Source organism: Capricornis sumatraensis, chromosome 4 (genome assembly GCF_032405125.1).
Source record: "Capricornis sumatraensis isolate serow.1 chromosome 4, serow.2, whole genome shotgun sequence".
In the NCBI taxonomy this organism is placed as follows: Eukaryota; Metazoa; Chordata; class Mammalia; order Artiodactyla; family Bovidae; genus Capricornis; species Capricornis sumatraensis.
In genome coordinates this window covers 71,347,061-71,370,641 of record NC_091072.1, presented here as the reverse complement: position 1 = coordinate 71,370,641, position 23,581 = coordinate 71,347,061, and the positions used below count along the sequence as shown (strand labels likewise).

The 23,581-nt window shown below is 42.2% G+C and overlaps 1 protein-coding gene and 1 non-coding gene across 9 annotated transcripts; both read left to right on the top strand.

The window, feature by feature from the left end:
• Nucleotides 1–1,855: 1,855 nt before the first annotated feature.
• Nucleotides 1,856–23,313, top strand: PCBP2 (poly(rC) binding protein 2). Of its 8 annotated transcripts, none has more exons than XM_068970483.1 (15): nucleotides 1,856–1,966; nucleotides 4,286–4,428; nucleotides 4,984–5,007; nucleotides 5,097–5,129; nucleotides 5,672–5,788; nucleotides 7,757–7,888; nucleotides 8,841–8,969; nucleotides 10,012–10,086; nucleotides 11,895–11,987; nucleotides 13,099–13,140; nucleotides 14,358–14,430; nucleotides 14,917–14,955; nucleotides 15,898–15,950; nucleotides 16,694–16,863; nucleotides 22,897–23,313. In XM_068970483.1, the coding sequence occupies exons 2-15, from the start codon at nucleotides 4,360–4,362 to the stop codon at nucleotides 22,931–22,933; spliced, it is 1,086 nt and encodes a 361-aa protein (XP_068826584.1). In that variant the 5' UTR covers nucleotides 1,856–1,966; nucleotides 4,286–4,359; the 3' UTR covers nucleotides 22,934–23,313. The 8 variants fall into 8 exon arrangements, with proteins under 8 accessions (XP_068826584.1, XP_068826583.1, XP_068826588.1 ...); XM_068970482.1 differs by having other exon boundaries at nucleotides 15,895–15,950; XM_068970487.1 differs by lacking the exon at nucleotides 11,895–11,987 and having other exon boundaries at nucleotides 15,895–15,950.
• On the top strand, nucleotides 6,192–6,298 carry LOC138079382 (U6 spliceosomal RNA). Its single transcript, XR_011144861.1, has one exon. It is a non-coding gene; the product is annotated as a U6 spliceosomal RNA (small nuclear RNA).
• Nucleotides 23,314–23,581: the final 268 nt, after the last annotated feature.

Sequence of the window (23,581 nt, the reverse complement as noted above, 5' to 3'; positions counted from 1 at the left end):
ATCTAGTTCCCTGACTAGGGATGAAACCTGGGCCCCCTGGGAGCGTGGAGTCTTAGCCACTGGACCACCAGGGAAGTCCCACACTTTGCTAGTCTTGTTCCGTTCCATATCATATTTTTTCCAATTTTTATTATGAAAATTATTATTGTTATTTTGGGGCATGCCGCACAACTTGTAGGATCTTAGTTCCTCGACCAGGGATTGAACCTGGGCCACAGCAGTGAAGGTGCAGAGTCCTAGTCACTGGCGTGAAAGGCGATGCCCTGAAAATTATTTTGTAAAAGTCTGAAGAACAGTACAATGATCACCTATAAACCTACCATCTATACTCAACAACTGTCAACATTTTTACCAAATTTGCTTTATTGATTTAACCATGTGAAATATTTGGAAGTCTGTTCCCATCATCACAACCCTTCACTTTAAATAGTTCATCATGCACCTCCTAGAACAGCATTTCTCCTGCACAGCCATAATTCCATTACTGCACTTAAGAAAATTAACAATACCTCCTAATATTAGCTAGTATTCATGTCTGAATTTCCTCTGCTGTCTCCAAAATGTCTTAAATAGCTATAAAAAAACCAGAATCCAAACAAGATCCACACGTTATATTTGATTATTATTGTCTTTTGAATTTATCCTCTTTCCTCCCCCTCTGTTCTATTTCATTTTCATTTTGATGAGAACAGGCTAGTTGTCTTGTTGAATGTCTTGGACTCTGGATTTGCTATTATCTCTATGTTTAACTTTCCTTGATCCCTTGTAAATTTCCTGTAAATTGCAAGTTGGGTCTGAAGGTTTAATTAGATTAAGATTAAACACTTGAGAAGAATACTTAATAGATGATGCTATGTACCTACTGCATCTCATCAAGGACTGTGTCAGAGTTGTACTATTAGTGACACAAGGTTTGATCACTTGGATAAGGTGGTGACGTATCTGATCTTTCCATTTAAAACTTTTGGGTTCCTTTTTTATTTTTATTTTGCAAATAATCATGTGATATTTGTCACCAGGTTAGTATCCTTTTCCCTAACAAATTTCCCCTTAAAGTTTTGATGGTTGATGACACTTGCTTAAGTCAATTATTTCATTTTGGGTTGGAGAATGAATGATGTTCTAATTTTTAAATTTCTCTACATTCATTATATGGAATTGTTGAAAAAAAAGTTTTTCCTTGTTGACTAAAGAGGAACTACAGTTCTTCCTAAAAGAAAAGGTTCTTCTTTCATTTTAATTACCAACTTTCAAAGTAAAGAGTTGGTGTAAAAGTGACCTCCAAGGTGGCAAATTAGCTTTTTTTCCCATTTGTATTACTATAGACTAGGGGTTTGTCCCAGTAGTCTCTCCTAACACATCCCATTTTCCTGTCTGGTTTATCCGTGGCGATTGCCAACTCTCTCCGCACTTAAACGTCTGGGCTTTCGAACCAGCCCGCTAGGGGGCACTAGTTTCCTCCCTGCCCCCACGCTGCCGCTCTATCATGCTCTTCGCCATTTGCTACCGGTTGTTCTCTCGCTGGTGCCAACGCTGTCCACGGAGCCGCTCTAGGCTGTTGGGAGGCCGTCCGCATTGCGTGGGGAAGGTTCGGACGACGCAGTCGCCTCGCCGGCCCCCGGGGCGGTTAGCGCTTCCGGGGTCGGAGGGTGCGCGGGGTTGAAAGCGGGCCGCTCCGCCCCGTCCCCCTCCCAGACCAGCAGAGGCAGCAGCCGGAACAGCCGCAGCCTGCGCCCTCTCCCGCCCGCCCGCCCTCCGCCCGCCCGCCCGCCCTCCGCCGCCCTCCACCCGCCCCGGGGTCTCTTTCCCCCTTCCTCCTCCTCCTCCTCCACCCCCCCCTTCCTCCTCCGCCCGCCCGCGGGGCCCCCCTCGCCTTCCCGCCCGCCCCTATTGTTCCGCCCCCGGCCTCCCGCCCTTCCCCTTCCCGCCCGCTCCCCTTTTCCCCTCAGTCGCCTCGCGCCTGCAGGTAAGCTTCAAATTTCTCCCTCCGCCCGCGGGTATGGCTCTATTTCCACTCTTGCCATCTTTCTTAGCGGGCTCCGGTCCTCGTCACGAGCCTCGGCCTCGCGTAGTCCCGCGTGAGCGCCTGCTCCCTCTCTCTGCTTGGCCGGCCATTCACGCGAGGCCCTGGTTCTGACGAGGCCTAGTAGGCCTCGCGCAAGGCCTCCTCCCCTTCCCCCCGCCTTTTCCCGGTGGCGGCTGCGCAGGAGTCAAGGAGGGCGCGCGCGCGGTAGGGGGGGGCGGCGGTGGATTTGTTGGTTGAGGGGGGTGGGGGAGGCGATGGCCGGCTTGCTGGCCGGGCGGGTGAGCGCGGCTCCCCGCGGGGGTCAGGCGCTGGCGCAGCCACTCGAGGAGGCGCTATTAGTCTGGCCCCTCCCCCTGGATCGCAGCGCCCCCCCCCGACCGAACCGTTTATTTTTTCCTACTCTTTTTCTAGTGGAGGGATGGGGGGGTACATTTTTTGAGAGGAAAATGCCTGGATGGCCAAGGGGAGGGGGGCTGTGGAGTTAAAGAAAGGGTAGACGGGCTCCCAGTTACCGAGTTATTCAGGACGTTTTCTCGGGGTAACGAATTTTGAAATTACAAAATGCCTGCCGCTATAGACCCAGACCGAGCTATTTATAGGAGAAGGGGTAATGGATGCAGGATTAACAGCTGGATTGCTGGGATTGGGTACACTTACATTCTCCTAGTCAGGAGAGAAACATGACAGGGATTTCTTGAGTGGTTTGGTGTTGGAAATGCACCTTTGTGCCATACCTCAAGAAATGGCTTCAAATAGGTTTCCAATTTTCTTGCCCTTTGGAATTTGCTTTTGTCATGGTATTTGTAAAGTGCTTCTTATTCTGTGAGTGAGGATAAGGGATTAAACTGCCAAATTTTTTCCATGTCTTACTAAAGTCGTTCTTACAGACCCAACTCCTATTTTCTCCCTACCCCCAGTACAGTTGTTTTCCCTTGAGTGAAAAGTGTTGAATTCTGGGATTTTTTTCAGCAATTACATTCTGAAAATGGGGGAATGAGGTGCTTTGGGGATGCAAAGCCCTTCTTTTAAGTAATCACACACTTGAGGTAGCCATGGGGCAGCTTGCCATATACAGGATGGTCTGGCAGCCACTTAACACTTTTAGGATATTTAGGATGTGGCTTTGTGTTAGAGCAAAGTTGAAAAGGTGGCTGGTTTTGTGAAGGAGGAAGACTGGCTGTAGGAGAGATCATTGATGTTTTGAAAAGGTGGATACTAAAAATGTCACTGGAGAAATTTCACCACTTTGGGGAGGTCCTTTTCAAAACTAACACTGTTAGGTCCTAAGGAAGCATTGTAGGCTGACGTATATTCAAAAACATTCTTTATCAATTAAAGCAGAAATGTTAGTAACATTGCTTTAGTGCTTACGTGGGGAAAGGGCCTCAGTAGGAAAGTCTCATTGCTGCTGTTGCTTAAAACAACCACACAATAAATTTTTAGCGATACCAGCTATCATTTTGATTGTTTCCTTTGGAAGAAAATTTAAGATTAAATAATTTGAATAAAGACTTGAGTAGTAACAGGTTAATGTGGAAACAAGGAGGTAAATTCAGATCTTGAATGACTATCAAGTTTGGTTGGGAAAAGAGGACTCAGGGTGCACTGAATGTATTGAGTCATTTCCCAAAGGGGAATGTGGAACCCAGCCTGCATAGAAGGCATTTCAGATAATGCCTTTTTCAGTGAGGTTGTTGATTTAAATCTTTAAAAAATTATGTGATGACATGTATTCACATTCAGAATTTTAAGGTGAAGATACATTCTAATTTTTTTACTTAGAAATTGCTGCCAATAAAAACATTTACCTGTGTCCTTTGTAGCTTTCAACCTGAATGGCTTCATAACAGGGAAGCAGAAGTCATAGCCCTCAGTGTATAGTTAGCTTGAGATTTCCCCTCATGATTTCCAGGTGTTTCTGTATTCTTTTGAAGCTTATTTTGCTGAAGGACAACTGGTGCACGTTCAGCAGTTCCCTTAGAACTAGTGCCAATTGAAGAAATCTTTCACATCCTGAGAGTCAGCGGAAACCCTATCATTAATGAGAGTAGACTGGAAAGTTGCTTTATATACTTTGTAACAGAATCTGAGCTGTTAATGCAATTGTGCTGGATGTATACAAGCCTGCCGACTGATACGACTGATACACCGTCATTTAAGGAAAAGAGTCAGCTAGAAAACATTGATAAAGACTAAAGTAACATTGGGAAATGTTTCTGTTGTTTTCCTACTCTGATTTTGGTCATGTTTGCATTTCAGTTTTTGGCTTTCACCCCCACCAGTGACCAAAGACTTGACCACTCAAAGTCCAGCTCCTCAGAACACTGCTCGACATGGACACCGGAGTGATTGAAGGTGGATTAAATGTCACTCTCACCATCCGGCTACTTATGCATGGAAAGGTATGCAACAGCTTGGGAAAATTGGGTCATAGTAACTCCTAGAGGAGGGGCCGGGAAGAGAGGGCATGGATCTTGGAGCTCATCAGATTAGCTCTGTGGGAAGTCTGGCTTTAGCACTCCTCCTCTGGTGAACTAGATGAGAGTGTAGTGGGAAAATGGACAGACTTTACTAGGAAGCTCCACTGAGCAGGAAAGGCTTAACCAAAGGCTAGAGCCAAAACTATCTGGATGATAAGATTTTTCTCATGGATGTTGTTATAGCTTGTGATAGGTAGATTTCCACTGCCCAAACAATTTTGGGTAACTTTAAGGTGAACTGGTGTTTGATATTTAAAAAAATAATTTATATTAAAGACAGCACTTTATTACTCTGTTTCTTCACAATTCCTTGATAGCTTCCCTTATGTTTTGAGCAAAGAAAATAAGAAGCCTTTCCATTCCCCTTCCCAACGAATCCTAGTTTTTCCATTGCTTTGGATTGTTTTAAAAATTACTTTTTGTGATAACCAGTGCTTCAAGTTTCCTCATATTTGACACTAGTATTCTCCATTGTAGGAAGTTGGCAGTATCATCGGAAAGGTAAGACATCAGTTCAACTCTTAATTACTATTTAGTCAACCTGGGTTTAAATAATAATTGAAACTCATTCTTGACTTTTCCTCTTTCAGAAAGGAGAATCAGTTAAGAAGATGCGCGAGGAGGTGAGTTATTGGGGATGGAGAGGGATAGGGACTGTTAACTTGGGAAGTTAGAAACTTCTAAAACAAAAGCAAAGTTTCTGTTTAATGAGAGATTGATAGGGAGAAGTTTTTTTTTTTTTTTTTTTTAATATTTTGGCTGCACTGTGGGAATGTGGGATCTTAGTTCCCCAACCTGGGCAGCCATGCCCCTGCAGTGGAAGCATGGTGTCTTAACCACTGAACCACCAGGAAAGTGTCCCAGAAAAGGGAAGATCTTAGTAGAAGAAGCTGGTATTTTTCTGGCTTGGGTTATTTGTAATGACAAATAGTATGCTGGGAAATTGTAGTTTTAGGAAGTCTGCATTTAAGACTTAAACAACTTCTGTAGTTTGTTGGAGGATAAATATGGAGCTGTATTTAAAATAATGTTGATGGTGCCTTTTGTAAAGATCATGTACATAGGCAGCTCTTGCCCATCTTGTTTAAGAGGGGTTATTTATATATTTGTGTGTCTGTGCTTAGATCTTTTTGTCTGTTAACCTTTTGGCTCTGTTTCTATCCAGAGTGGTGCACGTATAAACATCTCAGAAGGGAATTGTCCTGAAAGGATTATCACTTTGGCTGGACCCACTAATGCCATCTTCAAAGCCTTTGCTATGATCATTGACAAACTGGAAGAGGTTTGTTGTTCCCTGCCCCTCATTCTTTATTTTTTATTGCATCTTGATAGCTTAGTGATTTCCAAGAGCTTTTAAAATTGAAGAACAGACTAGATCATAAAGCTCTGTAAATGGGTTCTTTACTCCCATTCAGCATCCCCCAAATCAGACCATTTATAGTTAAAAAGTCACTTCAGTTAGAAAAATACCATTGACCATTGAAAAAGATAAGATTGAACTATGCTGGTCTGCTTGTACTTGGATTGTTCCAATAAATATGTATTACAGTAGTATAGAATATGTACTGTGGAATTACACAGTCAGCGATTGGTTGAATCCATGAATGTGGAACTATGAATAAGTTATACTTGGACTTTTGACTAGGGTGGGGGGCCAGCACCCCTAACTTCCAGCTGTAGTTAGAGTGCTCACTTTGGCAGCACATGAGCTACAATTGGAATGATACAGAAGAGATTGATGTGGCCCCTGTGCAAGGATAATACACAAATTTGTGAAGCATTCCATATTTTCCCAATTATGAGTCACTGGGGGTTTATATATACACGGTATAAGGAATATAGTCAGTAATACTGTAATAACATTGTATGGTAACAAATGGTTACTAGACTTTCTTTGACCATTTTGTAATAAATTTAAATGTCAAAACAGTACGTGTACACCTGAAATCAGAGTGTACATTGACTGTGCTTGAATTTAAAAAACAACAAAAAAACCCCAAATAGTTTGTTATTAGGGACTCTAAAAAATGTGAAAAAAACAGCATCTTTTATTTCTTAACCAACAATTTGAAGGTATGCCACCATTGTGTTCATAATTATGTCCCCTGATTCTTAGTTGAGTGAACTAAATTAATATATGGTTTTGTTAGGAGCCCTGCTAAGCACTAATATACTCCATAAATACAGGTAGGCAGTTACACATTTAAAAAAAAAAAGCCTGGTAACTGTCAGAGCTATACTTGGAGGGGAGGGAATACATTTTGTAAGTTATCAGAAGCAAAATATCAGTAGCGGGAATTTTTTTCTGTTCATTAAACTTTCTCAGCCTTACAGTGCTGAACAACCATTGCCCCTTGGTCCATCCAGTTTTCAGCCTCCCAGCTTCTGTAGTAATGCTGCTAATAATGCAATTGATACTGCAGGCAGAGGAGAGCTTCTGGGCTGTTGCTAATGCCTTTTAATGGTGCCTGAAATCTTACGCTTGCCAAGATCAGAAATGCTATCTTTTTGACCTGTGAGACCTTGCTAATCCAGAGCTTGTAGCTTTAAAAAAATTCAGAAAATCTATTCATACTTTAACAAATAAGAAACATGGTCTTGACTTAAGGGGCTTATGTCTGAGGAATTCCCAGGTCTATCTAAATACATATATACTATATACATAGAGATTAGGCTAAATCCTCAGAAGGCTAAATTTAAGTAGTTTATAGACAAGATACATCATATTGTTATGGGAGAGACTATGGGCTTTGAAGCCAATACAGTCTTTTAGTTTAAAATCTACAACTTTTCAGATGTGATTGGGGTAAGTACTCAGCCTCAATTTCATACCAAGAAAACAAGGATAAATAAAAGTACACTATTTTTTAATCTCTGCATAGTTTAAGAGGACAAAATTGGTCACTTGAATTTGGGTTGCATTGTCTCATCTTTTCATGTTTAATGTTGACTTCACCGGTATTTTATTTTGCTCAGAAAACTTCCTATTTTACTTAACAAAATAAGTTTTCTTTCTACTAAGAACACTGCTTCTGGCATGAAGGAACATATATTTAAGGCTAAATCTGAGGATATTTGTAGGCCATTTTATTTTTTAGTAATAAGGTTTGGGGCAGGAGCAATGTTTAAATGTTGGTGGAGATCATAACAATATGTCCCTTATAAGGTTCTTCTATGGCAATTAGGGGTTCCCAGGGATCTGTTTAAACTTGTATATTCTTGTGGTGTTTTGACTAATTTCTTTTTGTAGGACATCAGCAGCTCTATGACCAATAGCACAGCTGCCAGTAGACCCCCAGTCACCTTGAGGCTGGTGGTCCCTGCTAGTCAGTGCGGCTCTCTCATTGGGAAAGGTGGTTGCAAGATCAAGGAAATACGAGAGGTTGGTTAATTTGTGCTCTTTCTCCTTTTGAAGTGTAAATTTTAAATGAGCTTCCTCTACTAGCTTTTATTATCTAGGAAAAGTTAGCATTTATTGAGATTTTTATTAAAGTAATAGTCCTAGAAGACTATAATTTGGTTGATACGCATATTTTTCTTATATTTTATATATTTCAACAACAGTAAATCAGAAAAGTTAACCAGAATTTCCAACTATTGCATGTGACCTGTTGGTGACTTTTCCACGAGGCTACATAATCCTTTTTTATGTCTAAAGAACTAATAATTTGATATGTAATAATATCAAGTGTTTTTCTTGGCCAAATTCTTAAATAGCATGGAGGAAGTGAAGGTATATTGGGATGTAGTTGTAATTCTCCCTTCAAAATTATGAAAGTTAATGGTGAATTATGGGAGCTTTTATTTATATCTGGGAGTTACTGAATTGGATGTTGGGATGAAATTTGAATGGCTCCTATTCAAATTGGACTTATCTGGGAGCCTATTATACTGCTACTATGTGAGCAGGGATTTTTATTTTGCTCATTGATATATTTCAAGTACCTGGGATGGTGCTTGGCACATAGAATGGGCTTAATATAAACATTTGCTGAATAAAAGGTGGGTGATATTTATGAATATTTTGTTTGATGACCCACAAAGCTATCGTTAAATGAGAGGAAACTGTCTAGAACGACCTTTTTCTTAAGAGCAGGTTAAATTTAGGCTGTTATTCAGGCTTATTCTCAGCTTTCAGAGGTTAATTTATTTATAACTGTGATTAAACAATCTTATCTGGAATAAGGAAAGAGAGGGGAGGGAGGATTAAAAGAGTTAGATAGGAGATGGGATAAATGTTTACTGAGCTTTAGACTGTAAAATTTCTGCAGGGAGATGTAAATGGTATGAATGATCTGTTTCTCTGATTTTTAAAATTTCTTTTTACCCCAAAGAGTACAGGGGCTCAGGTCCAAGTGGCAGGGGATATGCTCCCCAACTCAACTGAGCGGGCCATCACTATTGCTGGCATTCCGCAATCCATCATTGAGTGTGTGAAACAGATCTGCGTGGTTATGTTGGAGGTAAGCCCTCAGGCTCATGCTGAGAATGGGGGGAGGGTGATTTAGGGAGACAGACTGATCTATATTTAGTAAGACTAGAATTAGGTGAGGCTGTTAGAAGCCTCACATGGGGGTGGGGAAGAGGTTCCCTGAGTTCATCTTTTCCTTCTCCCAGCTTTGACTTTTCTTATAGTCCAAGCAAAAATAGAAACTTAAGCAGCAGTGATCATTTGGTTTATAGCAGTTTTAGCAGGGTTGGTAGGGGGAAGGTTTGCTACTTGGAATTTGAGGACAAAAGATGTATCTGGGGTCTTGAGAAGCTTAAGTTAATTAAATTGCCTTTCAGGTTACAGTATTTTGGCTACATGCAACTTTGATACGTTTAAATTAATTTCTATGTTATAAGGCAGGATTATTCAAAATGACCGATAATAACAAAATATCTATAATAGTGTTTCTGAATGACTTATGAGGTCCTGGTGGATGCTATTCAAGTAACAAAAAGAATAATAAAATTAAGGAGAATTAAACCTTTCTAGAATTGTCACAGGGAATTGGTCCCATATTGGTGAGAAAGGAAAGTAGAACTTTTAAGTAGAGTTTAGGAAACTATTGATTGAATCATTGAGCTATTAATGGGAAGTCATGAATTACCATAGATAAAAAGTTTGGGAGCTTTATTTCCTATTTGATTTTATTTCCTATTCAGGCCAAAATGTAATTACCCACTCAAAGGTACATGGGTACATCTAGAGGTTTCAGTCTTTTTGTGTTAATTAGAACAATTTGAACACATGGAAATAATGCCTAAATTATTACAGGGGAATCTGCCTTGATGAGAATTAGTGTGAACTGTGTAGTCCACGGACCATCTTACTGTTTTAAAGGCAAATAACTGCTGATGATTTGAGATTAGATCTAGCCAGAGACGAAGTTGGTAGGTGAGAGGGTGGAAATAATAAAGTTTTTAATTTAACTGACCTGTGTGAGCTTAAGCCACACAGCTGAAGCAGCTTTGAAACCTTATCTCTCTTTGTTTTTTTCCCCTCTGACTCTCTCCCAGTCCCCCCCGAAGGGCGTGACCATCCCGTACCGGCCCAAGCCGTCCAGTTCTCCGGTCATCTTTGCAGGTGGTCAGGTAAGAAGTTTTTTATTGGTGGGCTAAGGTGAACAAGATTGTATTTGAAATGTCAACTTTGCCAGCAGCACACCAGGCCACTCTGCATGCTTGCTGAAACCTATACTCTGGCCATAGTTTGACCTGCTTTCAGTTTTATTTTTTGTACTGAAGAAAGCTATGAATGCCACCTTATTTATTAGCAGGCATTGGGAGTTTTGTAGGCACTCGGAAGTGATTACAATGCTTAGTAATTTAAGGTGGGTTGGGTTAGAAGAAAAGATAAAATTGCTTTGATGTCACTGCTCTCCCTACCCCCACCCCATCCATGTTTTTTCATGTGTGGGTTGTTCTTTAGAGGCCCAAATAAAACATAATAAGGAGTTGGACCTCTGAAATAGATTCTTGGATGGTGGTCTCAAATTGGGGGCTCCTGAAATTGAGTGTCCTACAAACTTCCCCTTTTCCCCACCTCACCTCCCCTACTCCTACCCCTTCACTCCCAAATTCCAGTGTGTTGTCCCTGGGCTCTTAACCTCAAACACTGGTTTGAACCCACATGGCATAACTGAAATCAGCTGGGGTAAGGGTTCAGTGTCTAGGAGGGGGGAGAGCATGTTGGGCTGTGACCTTTGGTGTTAGAGTAAGAACACCAAAGCACCCCTTGGCCTCTCCTCCTTCACCAACCTAAACTCTGGATCCTTGGTACATGGTTTATTCTGAAGTTAGAGTTTTATGACAAAAGGCACTGATGAGCACCATGTTAGTTTTATGCTTTTTGGTTAGTGTTTGAGGCATAGGTAGGTCAGTTTTAAAATAATTGGGATTCAGGCTGAAATAGTGGACCTTCATTTTGGTAGCTGCCTAAACAAGTACAAGTGTCCCTTTTCCTACGTGGGGCTGACCTGTTAACAAACGCAGATAACTCACCTAATTCCATCTTGTATTTAAACTGGGAGAGCTCTTAGAGTCCATCTCATTCCCATTCTATTGAATTGTCATAAAACTGAACAGGTTTTGGGGAACTTAGCTTGTCTTGTAATTCTGGAAGCTTTCATAGGAAGTTACTCATGTCACAGTTTTGTACCTTTTAATACTAGCATTGTACAACTGATTTGGTTTAAGTGTGCTTTGTGAGTCTGGGTAGTTAGGCGGATAAACAAAGGCCCAGAGTTAGAGTAGCAGGGAGGTTTAGCCTCAGGTGTTTCCCCTTCTCCCCTGGAACTACAAGTTCCTACTTTTCTGGATTCTTCCCCGGTCACTTGGGATTATCTAGAGTCCATACCGCACAGCAGCAGTCCTCTGTTTACAATTCTGCCTTCATTTCCCTTTCCTTCCTTCCCCTTCCCACCTCCCCCTTCTTACCTCTTTGCTTTCCTTCCCTCCCTCCCCTTTATTCAGTTGACCACTCTAAAAGCTTGCAGCAGCTTCTTCCATGAGTGGCCCTGTTTTGGATTATTCCCATGGGCCTTTTTAAATGGACCAGTTTATGCATTGTTCACAGGTGAACCTGTGTCTTTTGTTCCTTTGTGACAAAGTGGGCTCTATAGGGGTGCAGTTTAATCCCACATTGACCAGGAGCTGGCATCAGCTCTGTTGCCCCACTCCTTCATTCTTACTGAAAATAGTCCAACTGTGCAGTGTGAAATCTGCCACTATAGGTAACTTTTTTTTTTAATTCACTGATTGCAGCTCGTTTCAAATTGTGTTGTGAGCTCCTTTTTAAAGGAAAAGAAAAAATGAAACAACTTTTTTTGTGTGAATTTCATGCTGGTGACAAGGTGCCGGATTGACAGCCCTGGAGACTGAAATCCTCTATTTATCCACAGGACAGGTACAGCACAGGCAGCGACAGTGCGAGCTTTCCCCACACCACCCCGTCCATGTGCCTCAACCCTGACCTGGAGGGACCACCTCTAGAGGTGAGAGGGGATGTTCAGTCTCCAAGGCTCACTCAATCCTTCCGCCTCAGCCGAGACTGCCAACACACGGGGGGCCAGTGGCGCTGGTGATTTTTGTGCTGTGGACACCACCTGTCCACGGGGACCTGGACTGACCCCCCCACCTCATTTCACACAGGCTGCGTAGCCCACCAGATGGTAACACCAACTCTCTTTTTTTTTTTCCCCCTTTTTTTTTTTCTTTTTTTGTTCAACCCCTTTTCCCTGCCTCCTATTCCTCCTACCCCATTTTCACCTTCCCACCCCAACCTGGGTACACTTTTGGGGGTACTGGCCACTGTGATGTGAGAAGCTTCACATCCTGTTAACCAGCTGCTCCTTTCTTCCCTTCCTGATTCTCCTTGTCCCCCACCCCATTGCCCTAAAGACCCAGCTCCCTTTTCGGGAGGTATGGTGTGGGGGGAGGAGGGCGTAGTGGGAGCTGCAAGTGCCTTTTATGGAGGGGAGGTGGGAGAAAGCAGGACCTAGAACATAAAATTTTTTCTTTTTTTTTTTAATATGTGTTCCCATGGTCAGCTCCCTAGTGCTAGGGACCCAACTAGCTTCCAGTGCACTTAAGGTCATTAGGCAGATGTAGAGAAAAGAAAGATAGGAAAACGAAAGTGTTTTGTTTTAACATGCCGTGTAGGTCTGTGCAGATGTAAAACATGTCACCGTGATTGGTAGAAGGGTTGGGGTGGTTGAGGAAAAAAAATCATTTTCCTCCTAGGCTATCTTGTACAAAGGGAGAAAGAAGGGGGCTCAGGCAATCAAGGCATTGTTTAATCCTACCTCCCACATTTTCGTTAAGAAACAGATGTGTTATATTTTGTCTTTGATTGCAGGGAACATGGCTCCCTTTATAGGCATCCTGAAATAAGCCATCATATTTAGGGTTTAAAGAAGGCCAACTCGGGTCTGACTGTATTTGTGAGATACCATCTACTGCCTCAACCCCTGGCCTCCCCATTCTCTAGTTCAACTCTGGCTTCCTGGCTAGTTGAAATCTGTCTCCCCCCCAGCCCCCCACCCCCCCCACTGGGTGGCTGTCCGTGATTGGTTTTTAATAGGAACTGTTTTCCTCCTTTTGTAGGCCTATACCATTCAAGGACAGTATGCCATTCCACAGCCAGATGTAAGTTTTGTTTTCACTTGTTTTGAAAAGCTCCCTCTCCCATCCAAAATTGTCTCACTCCTTTCTCCGTGTAGGCAGAAGTGAGTTGGTCTCAAACATTTGCAGTATTGTTTCCCTCACAAGCTGAACTCTGTATTTTGGCCCTTAAATAATCTTTAATCAGGAAAAAGCTCCTTGTTTTGAAATTCAATCCCTGGAAATTATAATAGATTATTATATTCTACTTTCTCCCGTGTTACAGATTACTCTGAAAGAGAAATGTTCCACTGTTTACCGTCATTGGTTATCCCAGGGCACAGTGTAAATTCACAGTGGACTGTGCATCTTTGCATGAAGTCCTTTCTATGGAGGGAGGGTGAGGGGGTGGGAGGTTGGGTTCACTTTTGTGTACTCAGTCTGAGGTGGTAATGTAAAAAGCATCTGGAGGGGTGGGATAGGGACTTAATTGCACAGGGAGGGTTAGGGAGAGAAATATTTGGATTCAACTCAGTGAAATTTCCTTGTCACTAAAAACTCCAATTTAAAAAGTGCTGGTATTTAGACTTTTAAGGGCATTTCCTTCTGCACTTAATCTCTGCCCTTACTAACCTTTTCAGGTGCTGAGCTTTAGATTTGAAAAGTTGGAGTTTGGCTTTTGGTTAGTGGTAGGCCCCCGGAGGAGAAGCAGACTTGACGAGAGATGGTTTTACGACAGCCGGAACAGTGTATATAGATGAAGAAAAATAGCTGTAGAAATCCTAGGGTCAGGGTTGCTAGACCCAGTTTGGTTTCGCCTTAACCTCTCCTCGCAGTCTCCCTGCCCCTCACCTCCTCCCCTCCTCCTGGTACTGACGGAGCCCTGCATGGTGTGTTTCCCCAGCACCACTGCAGTCTGTTTACCCAGCCTGTCTGTGCTTGTCCCTGGGGCAACTGTTGCAATGGCTGCAAACACCTTCATTAAATAGCCCACAAGGGGTGGTTGTCAGGTGGTGCTGCTGCTTTTCACACACCCCAAACGCACATATTCTCTTTGTACTGATACTGTTTCTATTTCTAACCCTCACCTTCTTGTGCCCGTCCCCAGGATTGTGATACCGGCCCCATTCCTTAGCCTCTGTCATAGTTTGAGTAGTAGCCAACTTTGAGGATCAGGAGCTCTACATTTTCCAATTTGAATGTGCTTGAGCTTTGGCTGTGTTACTCTCCTAATGTCAGTCTCTTCTGTTTCCTTCCTGCAGTTGACCAAGCTGCACCAGTTGGCAATGCAACAGTCTCATTTTCCCATGACGCATGGCAACACCGGATTCAGTGGTATGGATACCTCAGTGTCGCTTTTTGTAAGGTGTAGTACAAGACAGAGGCCAGCCCCAAGGTCTCCATTTGACATCTGTTTAAAACAAACTTCATTACCCAGCATCCTGCTGGCTTAAACTTGCCTGTTTCTATGGCTAAACCGAAGGAGGTAATATGTTTGTTAACTTGGTTTTCATTTGGGGTGAGTTATTCTAAAAGAGAAAAAAGAAAGGCCCTTGGAAGGTTTGGGGTGAGGTCTGGGGATGCTTGTCAGGCAAAGGGTAGGCTGATATTTCTTCTAACCCATCCTCATCGCTGCCCCTTTGATCTGATCGGCACCCCCTTTCTCTCCACCAGCTATTCATAGATCTGGGTAGAAACAATCCATTTGTGTAGTGTGTTTTTGTTTTGTTTTGTTTTTTTGGGCTTTTCTATATAAGGAATAACTTGTCCGATAGGGTTAGGATGAGACCACCAAACTCATTTTCACTTGTATCTTAACAGGCATTGAATCCAGCTCTCCAGAGGTGAAAGGCTATTGGGGTAATGATTAAAAAAAAAATCTGTAGTATTCTACTGTTATATTAATAAACTGGTGGGAGTCTTGTTTCACTGCCCATGACATACCAGCCGAACATGCACATGGCAAAAAGGAGCTGAGAGAGCAAAGCGGGGGTGGGCCTGGTGCCCCTGAGGGTCCCTTGATGGATCTGGCCTAACCCCCTTCTAAAAATGCGTTTTAGCAGCCACAGCTGAGAGCAGGACTGGACTACGAGTCAGCCAGCTGGCCTTGTCTAGCCCAGGTGTCATATAGACGGGTATGGGTGTTTGCTGATAGGATTTTTTTTTTTTTTTTCTTTTTCTTTGGAAAGCAAAAACCAGAATAAATTATTGAGCAAAGGACAGGGAGTAGTTTGGAGAAATGAAATTCCCACACCTTACTGCCATTTCTTTCTCACTGACCTTCAAGTGTAGGTTAGGGTAAGGGTGTTGGGATTGGTTAATCTGGTATAGGTATATTTAAAGCAACTCTGCATGTGTGCCAGAAGTCCATGGTACCCAGTAACAGGCATGGTAGTGGTGCTGGTGATAGCATCAGGTGAGGTAAAATTGGGATACAACAATAGGAAATCCAACCAGAAAAGGGGAGAAGTGCAGAAGTACCTGGTTAGATTTTGGTCCTGAGAATTGAGGATACCACATCCCCTTGCCCCGTGCTTCCACTCCCCTTAGACCCTAATAGGCTGGGCTTTGCAGGAAATGGCATGAAATCAGCCTCTTTTGTTGGTACAGAGGAACCTTTCCAGCATTATTTCTACACCCCTCTCCCCCTCTTTCCTCTTTGGAGGCTTCCAAGTTAGAGATGAATCCCAACAGCCAATGCTGGGTTTCCAGTTCATTTTCCTTCTGTTAGGTTAATGTGCAAATCAGTGGGAGTTGTACGCTGTGCCTTGAACTTCTTTGCTATCTTCTGTCTTTTAGCAGGTTTGGATGCATCTGCTCAGACTACTTCTCATGAACTCACCATTCCAAACGATGTAAGTAAAAATAGAGGTTATGCTACTCTTAACACCTTGGGGGAGAAAATGTGTTATAGGCACAAAAATTCTTAAAACTGTAAAATCTCAAATAAAAACTGATGGAGATTGATGAAATTATTGTGTGAGTTATCTTGAGCCAGAAGGAAACTTTTTGTCTCAAATAGAAATTCCCATTTGCTTTCGCTTCTTGTAGAGTCTGAATACTTAATCCCTAGTGGAGTGGCCATTGGATGTTATCTGTGCTGTCCAACATGGTGGTCACTAAAGCACGTGTAGCTGTTTGAGAATAATAAAATGATAAACTCAGTTTGTCAGTCTCACTGGCCACATCAGTGTTCAGTAACGGCATTATTAGTGTCTACAGTATTGGAGAGTGCAAATGTTGACCAGTTGTTTACTTTTTTCCAAGGCAAAAGCGTTAGAAATTAGCCAGAATCCTTGTCACTATAATAAAGTAATAATCATGGCAGGATGAGTTACGGCATCTTTATTGGCAAAAACAGAATATACTTTTACATTTAGCCCTGGTAAAGGAGGTTTATCATCATCTCTGCACTGCTTTATTTTGTCTTTGGAATTAATACTCTGAAGAAATGAGCTAATGGTCCTAGGAGTCACTCAGTTCAGAGTTGAATGCCATGTTTGTGGGCCTGAGGCACAGAAGCCTGAGGGGTGGGTTGGAATGTGGGGACCTAGCCATGCAACTCTTAATTTGGTATGCCTTGTTTTTCTTCCTTAAGTTGATTGGCTGCATAATCGGGCGTCAAGGCGCCAAAATCAATGAGATCCGTCAGATGTCTGGGGCGCAGATCAAAATTGCGAACCCAGTGGAAGGATCTACTGATAGGCAGGTTACCATCACTGGATCTGCTGCCAGCATTAGCCTGGCCCAATATCTAATCAATGTCAGGTAAGGGTTCCCTATCTTTTGTGTTAAATTGATGCCAACACAAGTAATGTGTGTGTTGGGAAAAGTTACACTGTAATATTAAATGTGGGATTCTTTGGGGGTTGGAAATGGGAAGGGTAGAGATTGCAAAAGAAAAAGTATCTAGCTCTACTTCTCATCCTTTAGTATAGGGGAAAAAGTAACCAGACTAATGAGTTTGCATGGGGTTGGGGGAAGGGAAGTGGATTGTTTGCATTTGACTTATTGTCGTTTGGGGAATGGAAGGTATGGAGCATGTCTTCACTGTGTAGGACTGCTCTGGCTGGAGCACCCATACTGACTTAAAACCAAATGTAGGTCTCACTGTAGGTGTCATACAGACTAATACTTCACTGGGTTTAGGCTCCCAAGCACCCTTAAGTGAAATAAGGATAATGACAGCAAGATAGTTTCTTTGAAGCAGTCATTACTGTTTATTCTGAACACATCCATCTGTGCCATTGTGTTCCATTGTTTAGAGCTTGTGTGAATGGAGAGGTGCAGGTATTGGAAATTTCTAGAAATGCTTAGTATTTTCTTTACCCCCCACCATCTCATCTCATCCCTTATTGACCTGCTGAGGTTTTACTTTTTTTTTTTTTTTAACTTCTTATCCAAAGGTAGCTAATGTTAACACACAACAGTTGTAGCAGCACTGTTACAGTTAGTGGGCATCCTGCAGGGCATTTTGTATTTCTTGCTTTCTCAGCACATGTGCTTAAGTCATGTTCTTAATTGCTTACTAACATCTTAAAGCTGTATTAGCAGCCCACTCCATAAGGGACTTAGTTACCCCTTTTATGCAGACTTTTACCTAAGTTGTTTATGTCTGTCACAACTAGTTGGTCTCTGTTGTATAGACAGATTTTATGGGTTCCTAAATCTAGTGCAAGGCAAAGGAATTCATAAGTATGGTATGCGGTCTATTTTTTGCCATTCTTATGCTGACCATATATTTATTCCATGGTCTCTTATCCCCTGTAAGAATTTATCAGTTTCCCAGTAGTGGTTCCAACTTGTATCATATCTCTTCATGCCTTGAGGTATTTTCTTGTCTTTGTGTAGAAAAGATTTCTATACCTAGATCTGCTTTCTATCTTCTTGCTGTTTGTAAGGGTTTGTTTCCCTGTTTCTGATTATGGTGCTGTATTGTTAAGAGGTAAGAATTACGTTCTTAGAAGCTGGAAGTCTCTGCTTGAGTAGATGTGCCCTGAATATTGTCAGATAGTGTTTCCATGTAACCTGCTTGCCTGACCCCTCTACTAGGTTAATGGCTGAGTCGTAAGGAAGCAGAACTTGGGTCCACCTTGCTTTCTTGATTTAGTCACTCTTTAGGACCATCCTTTTTACATGAAACTGCCCAAGCTGTGGATTGGGGTCAAAACTTAAAAACTTGATTTATTACCAAGCAAGGACTATGTATGCACGCAGCTAACTCATTTTCTCATAGTGGCCCAATTTGAACACAGAAAGCAAACTGATTTTATTATGAATACTAGGCAAGAAAGATTTCTCTGTTTTTAGTAATGGACTTTGAGAGTTTCTGCTAATTCTGGCAGCTTTTATGGATTGCAACTGTCCTTGGATTTAAGTAGACAAAATGGGAGTCTTGAGGAGCCTCCCTGCCTTGAAAGAGTTAGTCTTGTGCCATATTCTGTCGAACAGACTTCAGCACATACCTGCAGTTCTGGCATAGGCCCATGCAGGCATTGGGAACTACAGGTCATCCCTGTTACTTAGAGCTCATTTTAGAAGTAGAAGTGATGTTTTTAGTTCATTAAACTGAATTTTTCAGCAGTGCATGAAGTTTCTCTAGTTTGTAAAGTCTGTGTAAGAAGCATGGTCAGTTAAACAAAAGAACCTTCTTCTCCTCACCCATCACCAGAAATAAGGCTTATCTGTGCTTCTGTTGTCAGCATTTTTCATTGAAAATGCTACAGAGTTTGAAATGAGTTGACCTACTTTGGGCTCTTGTCCCTTTTCATCCTGATATATTAGTTAGTTGACTGGCAATGGAAACAAATTTTGATAATAATTACAGGGGAAAAAAAACAATTTGCAAAATTCCGGGGGTTAGTGTCCCAAAGCTTCACAAGTGCTTGGTGGATGAAACATTTATTTGTTTGGAAATTGATGAGTATTCTTTCATTTTCTGCCTTTTGGGTTGGATCGGTATGTCAGGTACATAAAAGTGTGTGATGTCTTTTCTCAGTCAGAAGTTCTCGATAGCATTGGAATGGAATTTGGCAAAGTATACATTTTTAGAGGGTGGGACAGAGAATAAAAGCTTGTCACAAGCTGATGTAAGTTTTCGTAATTGGCAACCAGAGGCACTTACTGATAACTGAAGCGGATTTTGTCCTGTACTTTTCCCTTTTGTGGTCTTCCCTTCCACCCACCCTTTTTTTTTTGTTCCTTTTTTTCCTCTGTTACAGTTTAGAAAACGCTAAACCCTCCTCCCAGGCAGCCTCCGTCACGATCCCCGATCACCTCAGCATCAACCTCTCTCAACCCTCCACCCCTTCTTCTTCTTCTTCCTCCTCCACCACCACCCCCTCGCTCGCCACAGCGGGGACCTCCGACGCACCCTCCAGCCTCCCCAACCCTCTTCCGACCGCCCCTTGTGTCTCCAGTCTGCTTGGCATGAAACCCATCCCTCTCCTGGCTCTAAATGTTGTGTCTGCTGCTAAGGGTACCGGGGCTTCAGCTACCACCACCACCACCTCTGCTGTGCCATGTGTAACTAACAAACTGAAAGGCGAGAAACAGAGATTCTCTCCCTACTGATGGCATTTGTCTTGGGGCACCCCCTCAAGTATTTCATGGTTTTTTTTCCCCCTTTGTTAATATTGGTGAGAACCAAACAATTGTGAGCTTGTGACCGTTTCCTTTTTACTGTTTTGGGGGGATGACAGGGTGGGGGTCGGGGCTATGGTAAACTGTGTTTAGGTTTAGGCCATTTCTGCTGAGTGCCTGTTTCAGAGTCTGACTTGTTGAATTCTTTATCTAGAGCCACCGTTCTTGCTCTTCTTTCTCATTCTGTTACTTTTTGTAGCTTTATTCTGCCTTGCAATATAACAATGTGTTAGGCTCTGTGTTAATGAATAAAAATTTCTCCGTTAACTTTTTTTTTCTTTTAATTATTTCATGGTTAAGTTATCAGCTGTCCTCCTTGGCCAGATTTGTGTTTCTAGTTGTAATAAAGTTGCCACAGTAAGAAATTTAGTTGACTGCTGTGTAGGAAAGAAGTTTTTTCTTCACCCAGAATGGGGAGGCAAGTTGGGAAAAGTTCTAATAAAGTTTGCCAGCTTCTGTCTGCATTCCTCTGAACTAGTATTACTTAAATCTCAACCAACCAACCAGTGACATTGGCCTCAAATTTGGCAAGATCCTGCCTGTTTATCCGAAATCAACCCTGATTACTCAAATGGGTCCCTTTACCCTTTTATCCCCACCAACCTTTCTGTCTCTCGCTACCAACCCTGTCATACTTAGAAGATTAAAGACCTAGATTTGGAAGGAACCTGTAAGATCAACTTTAACTCATTGATCCACTTAAGATTGTTCTAAATTCTCCAAAGCCTTATTCTTTTTTGTATCCCAAGATCACAGTTCTCTCTCCATAAGAGTAGAGATGCCCTAAGTAAAATGGTGGAAGGCCTCTGATAGTCTCCACTCGGACACGACTAAGCGACTTCCCGTTCACTTTTCACTTTCATGCATTGGAGAAGGAAATGGCAACCCACTCCAGTGTTCTTGCCTGGAGAATCCCAGGGATGGGGGAGCCTGGTGGGCTGCCGTCTGTGGGGTCACACAGAGTTGGACACGACTGAAGTGACTTGGCGGCAGCAGCAGCAGCCTGAATGTATATTGCCAGGGTAATGAAAGTACAATGCTCTTGGGGCTTATGAGAACCAGTTTGGAGATTTTTTTTTCCCCGGTTACCTTTTCCCATATCCCCCTTTGGCTTACATGGTTTAAAAAACCTAATTATATTGTAGTATATTAACTACAGTATATTGTTGCCCTTAAGATTGGGGCTGTAAACAAAGTCTGCATGAAGGACTAGGGGGGTGAGTTTCATTGTCCAGATTGGGGTTTAGTTGGTTGTTAGATGATGCTTTATCATGTGGCGCAGTGCCCCTTAGTAAGCTTTTTTAATAGCTTGCTCATACCATCTCTCCCCAGAAACTTTTTTTTTTAAATTTTTACCTAGTTCTTTACCTAATGAGTACTCCCTAAAGGATTGCTGGGAAGAAAGTCAGAGGTTTTTTCTTTTCCTAAGTGCTGACTAAAATCCAGAGGTCCTTGGTGTTCAATTTTTTTAGCAGCCTACAGCTCCCCCATGTGGTCTTTCTTTTGTAGAGTCCTTAATATATTTTAGTTGGGTTTTCCCTTTTCTTTGTTCTCTTTCCCTGCCCACCCAATTCCTGCCCAGACTGGGTGCAAATTCTGGACAGTTCTTTTTGAGTTCTTTTTGGTGTCAGAGTGCCATTACCTTCTTGTGTGAACTTCCTGATTTTTTAAAGTCCTAGATCTGTTTGCAGCAGCTCCTTTCCTGAACCTTCAGTTCCCACTTAAGTCTTGGATTAACGGACTGTTTTTTATGTTGCCCTAGATCATCCCATTTTGAGGTTGGCAAGGATCTGTCCCCTACTAAGAATTAACTGTTCTCCTTTATACTGAGGTCAAAATACCATTTTTGACTTGAAACTAAATGCAGTTTGTAATTGAAGGAGCTCTGTGTGTTTCCTGGCTTTACTCCTGGCCAGTTTTTCAATTTGCATTATTCTGGAAGAGATTCAAGTGGGGAAGTATTCATGTTCTCTTGACAAGGAATGCCATTACATTTAAAATCTTTATGAAATAAAGTTGTAAAGTGAGGGGCTTCCCTGGTAGTCCATTGGTTCAGATTCCACACTTCTTTGCAGGGGGCATGGAGAAGTTCCACATGCCCCAAGGTGAGGGTGTGCTGTGCTTAGTAGGTGCTTAGTTGCTCAGTTGTGTCTGTGGGCTGTAGCCCGCCAGGCTCCTCTGTCCATGGGGATTCTCCAGGTAAGAATACTGTGGAGTGGTTTGCCATCTCTTCCTCCAGGGGATCTTCCCAACCCAGGGATTGAACCCTGGTCTCCTGCATTGCAGTCAGATTCCTTAAACTGTCTGAGCCACCGGGGAAGCCCTGAAGTGTGCCACCTGCCCACAAAAAAAAAGGGTAAAAATGAGACTGAGTCTTAGACATTTAGCTCTGTTCAAAATGGGAGCCAAGTCTTGTTGCCTACCTAATAATATCAGAGAAGCAGGCTGATCACTGAACACCTAAAGACCTTTCCTTCAAAGCCCCACACTAGATTCCAGGACTTCAAATGATCTATTTGAAACAGGCATTGTTGCCAGATGTGTTTGAATGGAGAGTTTGGCCTAACAAGACCACAAATTGGGGAGCCCTTAGAGCAAGCTAGGGAGTTGCTGAAAATGGTTTTGACTTCCACTCCAAGTCTTGAAAACTAGACCTAAAAATTGTAGGTTGAGTATAATTCTTAACCCAAACTTACTACACTTGTTCCCTCTTTAACATGGCTTAGTTTTTAAAACACTGGTATCTCTTAATAGTCTTTACGTTGATACAGAAACCCAGGACTGCTCTGTCAGCTTAGAAGAAGCCAAAATAAAGCTGGGGAGTAAACTTGCTGTGTTTTGTGACCCCCTAAGAGGAGGCTTTTGTGTGTGTGGTGTATTTTTGAGAGAATGCTTAACGTATCCCACAGAGATACTATGAAGAGCATAGTTTGAGGGAGAACTATGGTGGTTTAGGTAATTTGCCCTAGGAAGCTTGGATTGCAGGGGTTATATAGGACCACGGTACTGGTTAACCCAAGAAATCTTAAAATCAATGTCTCCCTTGATACGGAAACGTGCTCATTCACATCTTATCAACCAGACTAAAAGTTTTGGAGGTGAGGTACTGCCGGGCACTCAGGAAACTAACTTCGAGTTTTTTTTGTGTGTGTGTTACAGGCTTTCCTCGGAGACGGGTGGCATGGGGAGCAGCTAGAACAATGCAGATTCATCCATAATCCTTTCTGCTGTTCACCACCACCCATGATCCATCTGTGTAGTTTCTGAACAGTCAGCGATTCCAGGTTTTAAATAGTTTGTAAATTTTCAGTTTCTACACACTTTTATCATCCACTCGTGATTTTTTAATTAAAGCGTTTTAATTCCTTTCTCTGTTCAGCTGTTAATGCTGAGATCCATATTTAGTTTTATAAGCTTCTCCCTGTTTTTTTTTTTTTTTGGCTCATGAATTTTTTTTTTGTTTGTCATGGAAATGTAAGAGTGGAATATTAATACATTTCAGTTTAGTTCTGTAATGTCAGGAATTTTTCAAAAAAATTAAAAGATGGACTGGAGCTTTTTCTTTGTGAATAGAAACTGGATGCCACAGTGATTTCATGTGGGTTTTATTCTGGTGTCTTGCTGTTATTTTTGCACCTTTTATCCCTCAAAAGGATAAAGACCCTGCTTGGGTTTTTAATATAAGTGTTTATTCCAGTGAAGATGTTTTCTGTTTTACCACTCCCATCTTTTTCTGTAGCCCTTGAGCCTGCATTGCAGAGTGATCTTAATAATAGCTATAGCAAGCTGGCTGTGCCCTTGGTCCAAAAGAATGGGGATTACAGTTTCCTAAGACGTGTCTGCA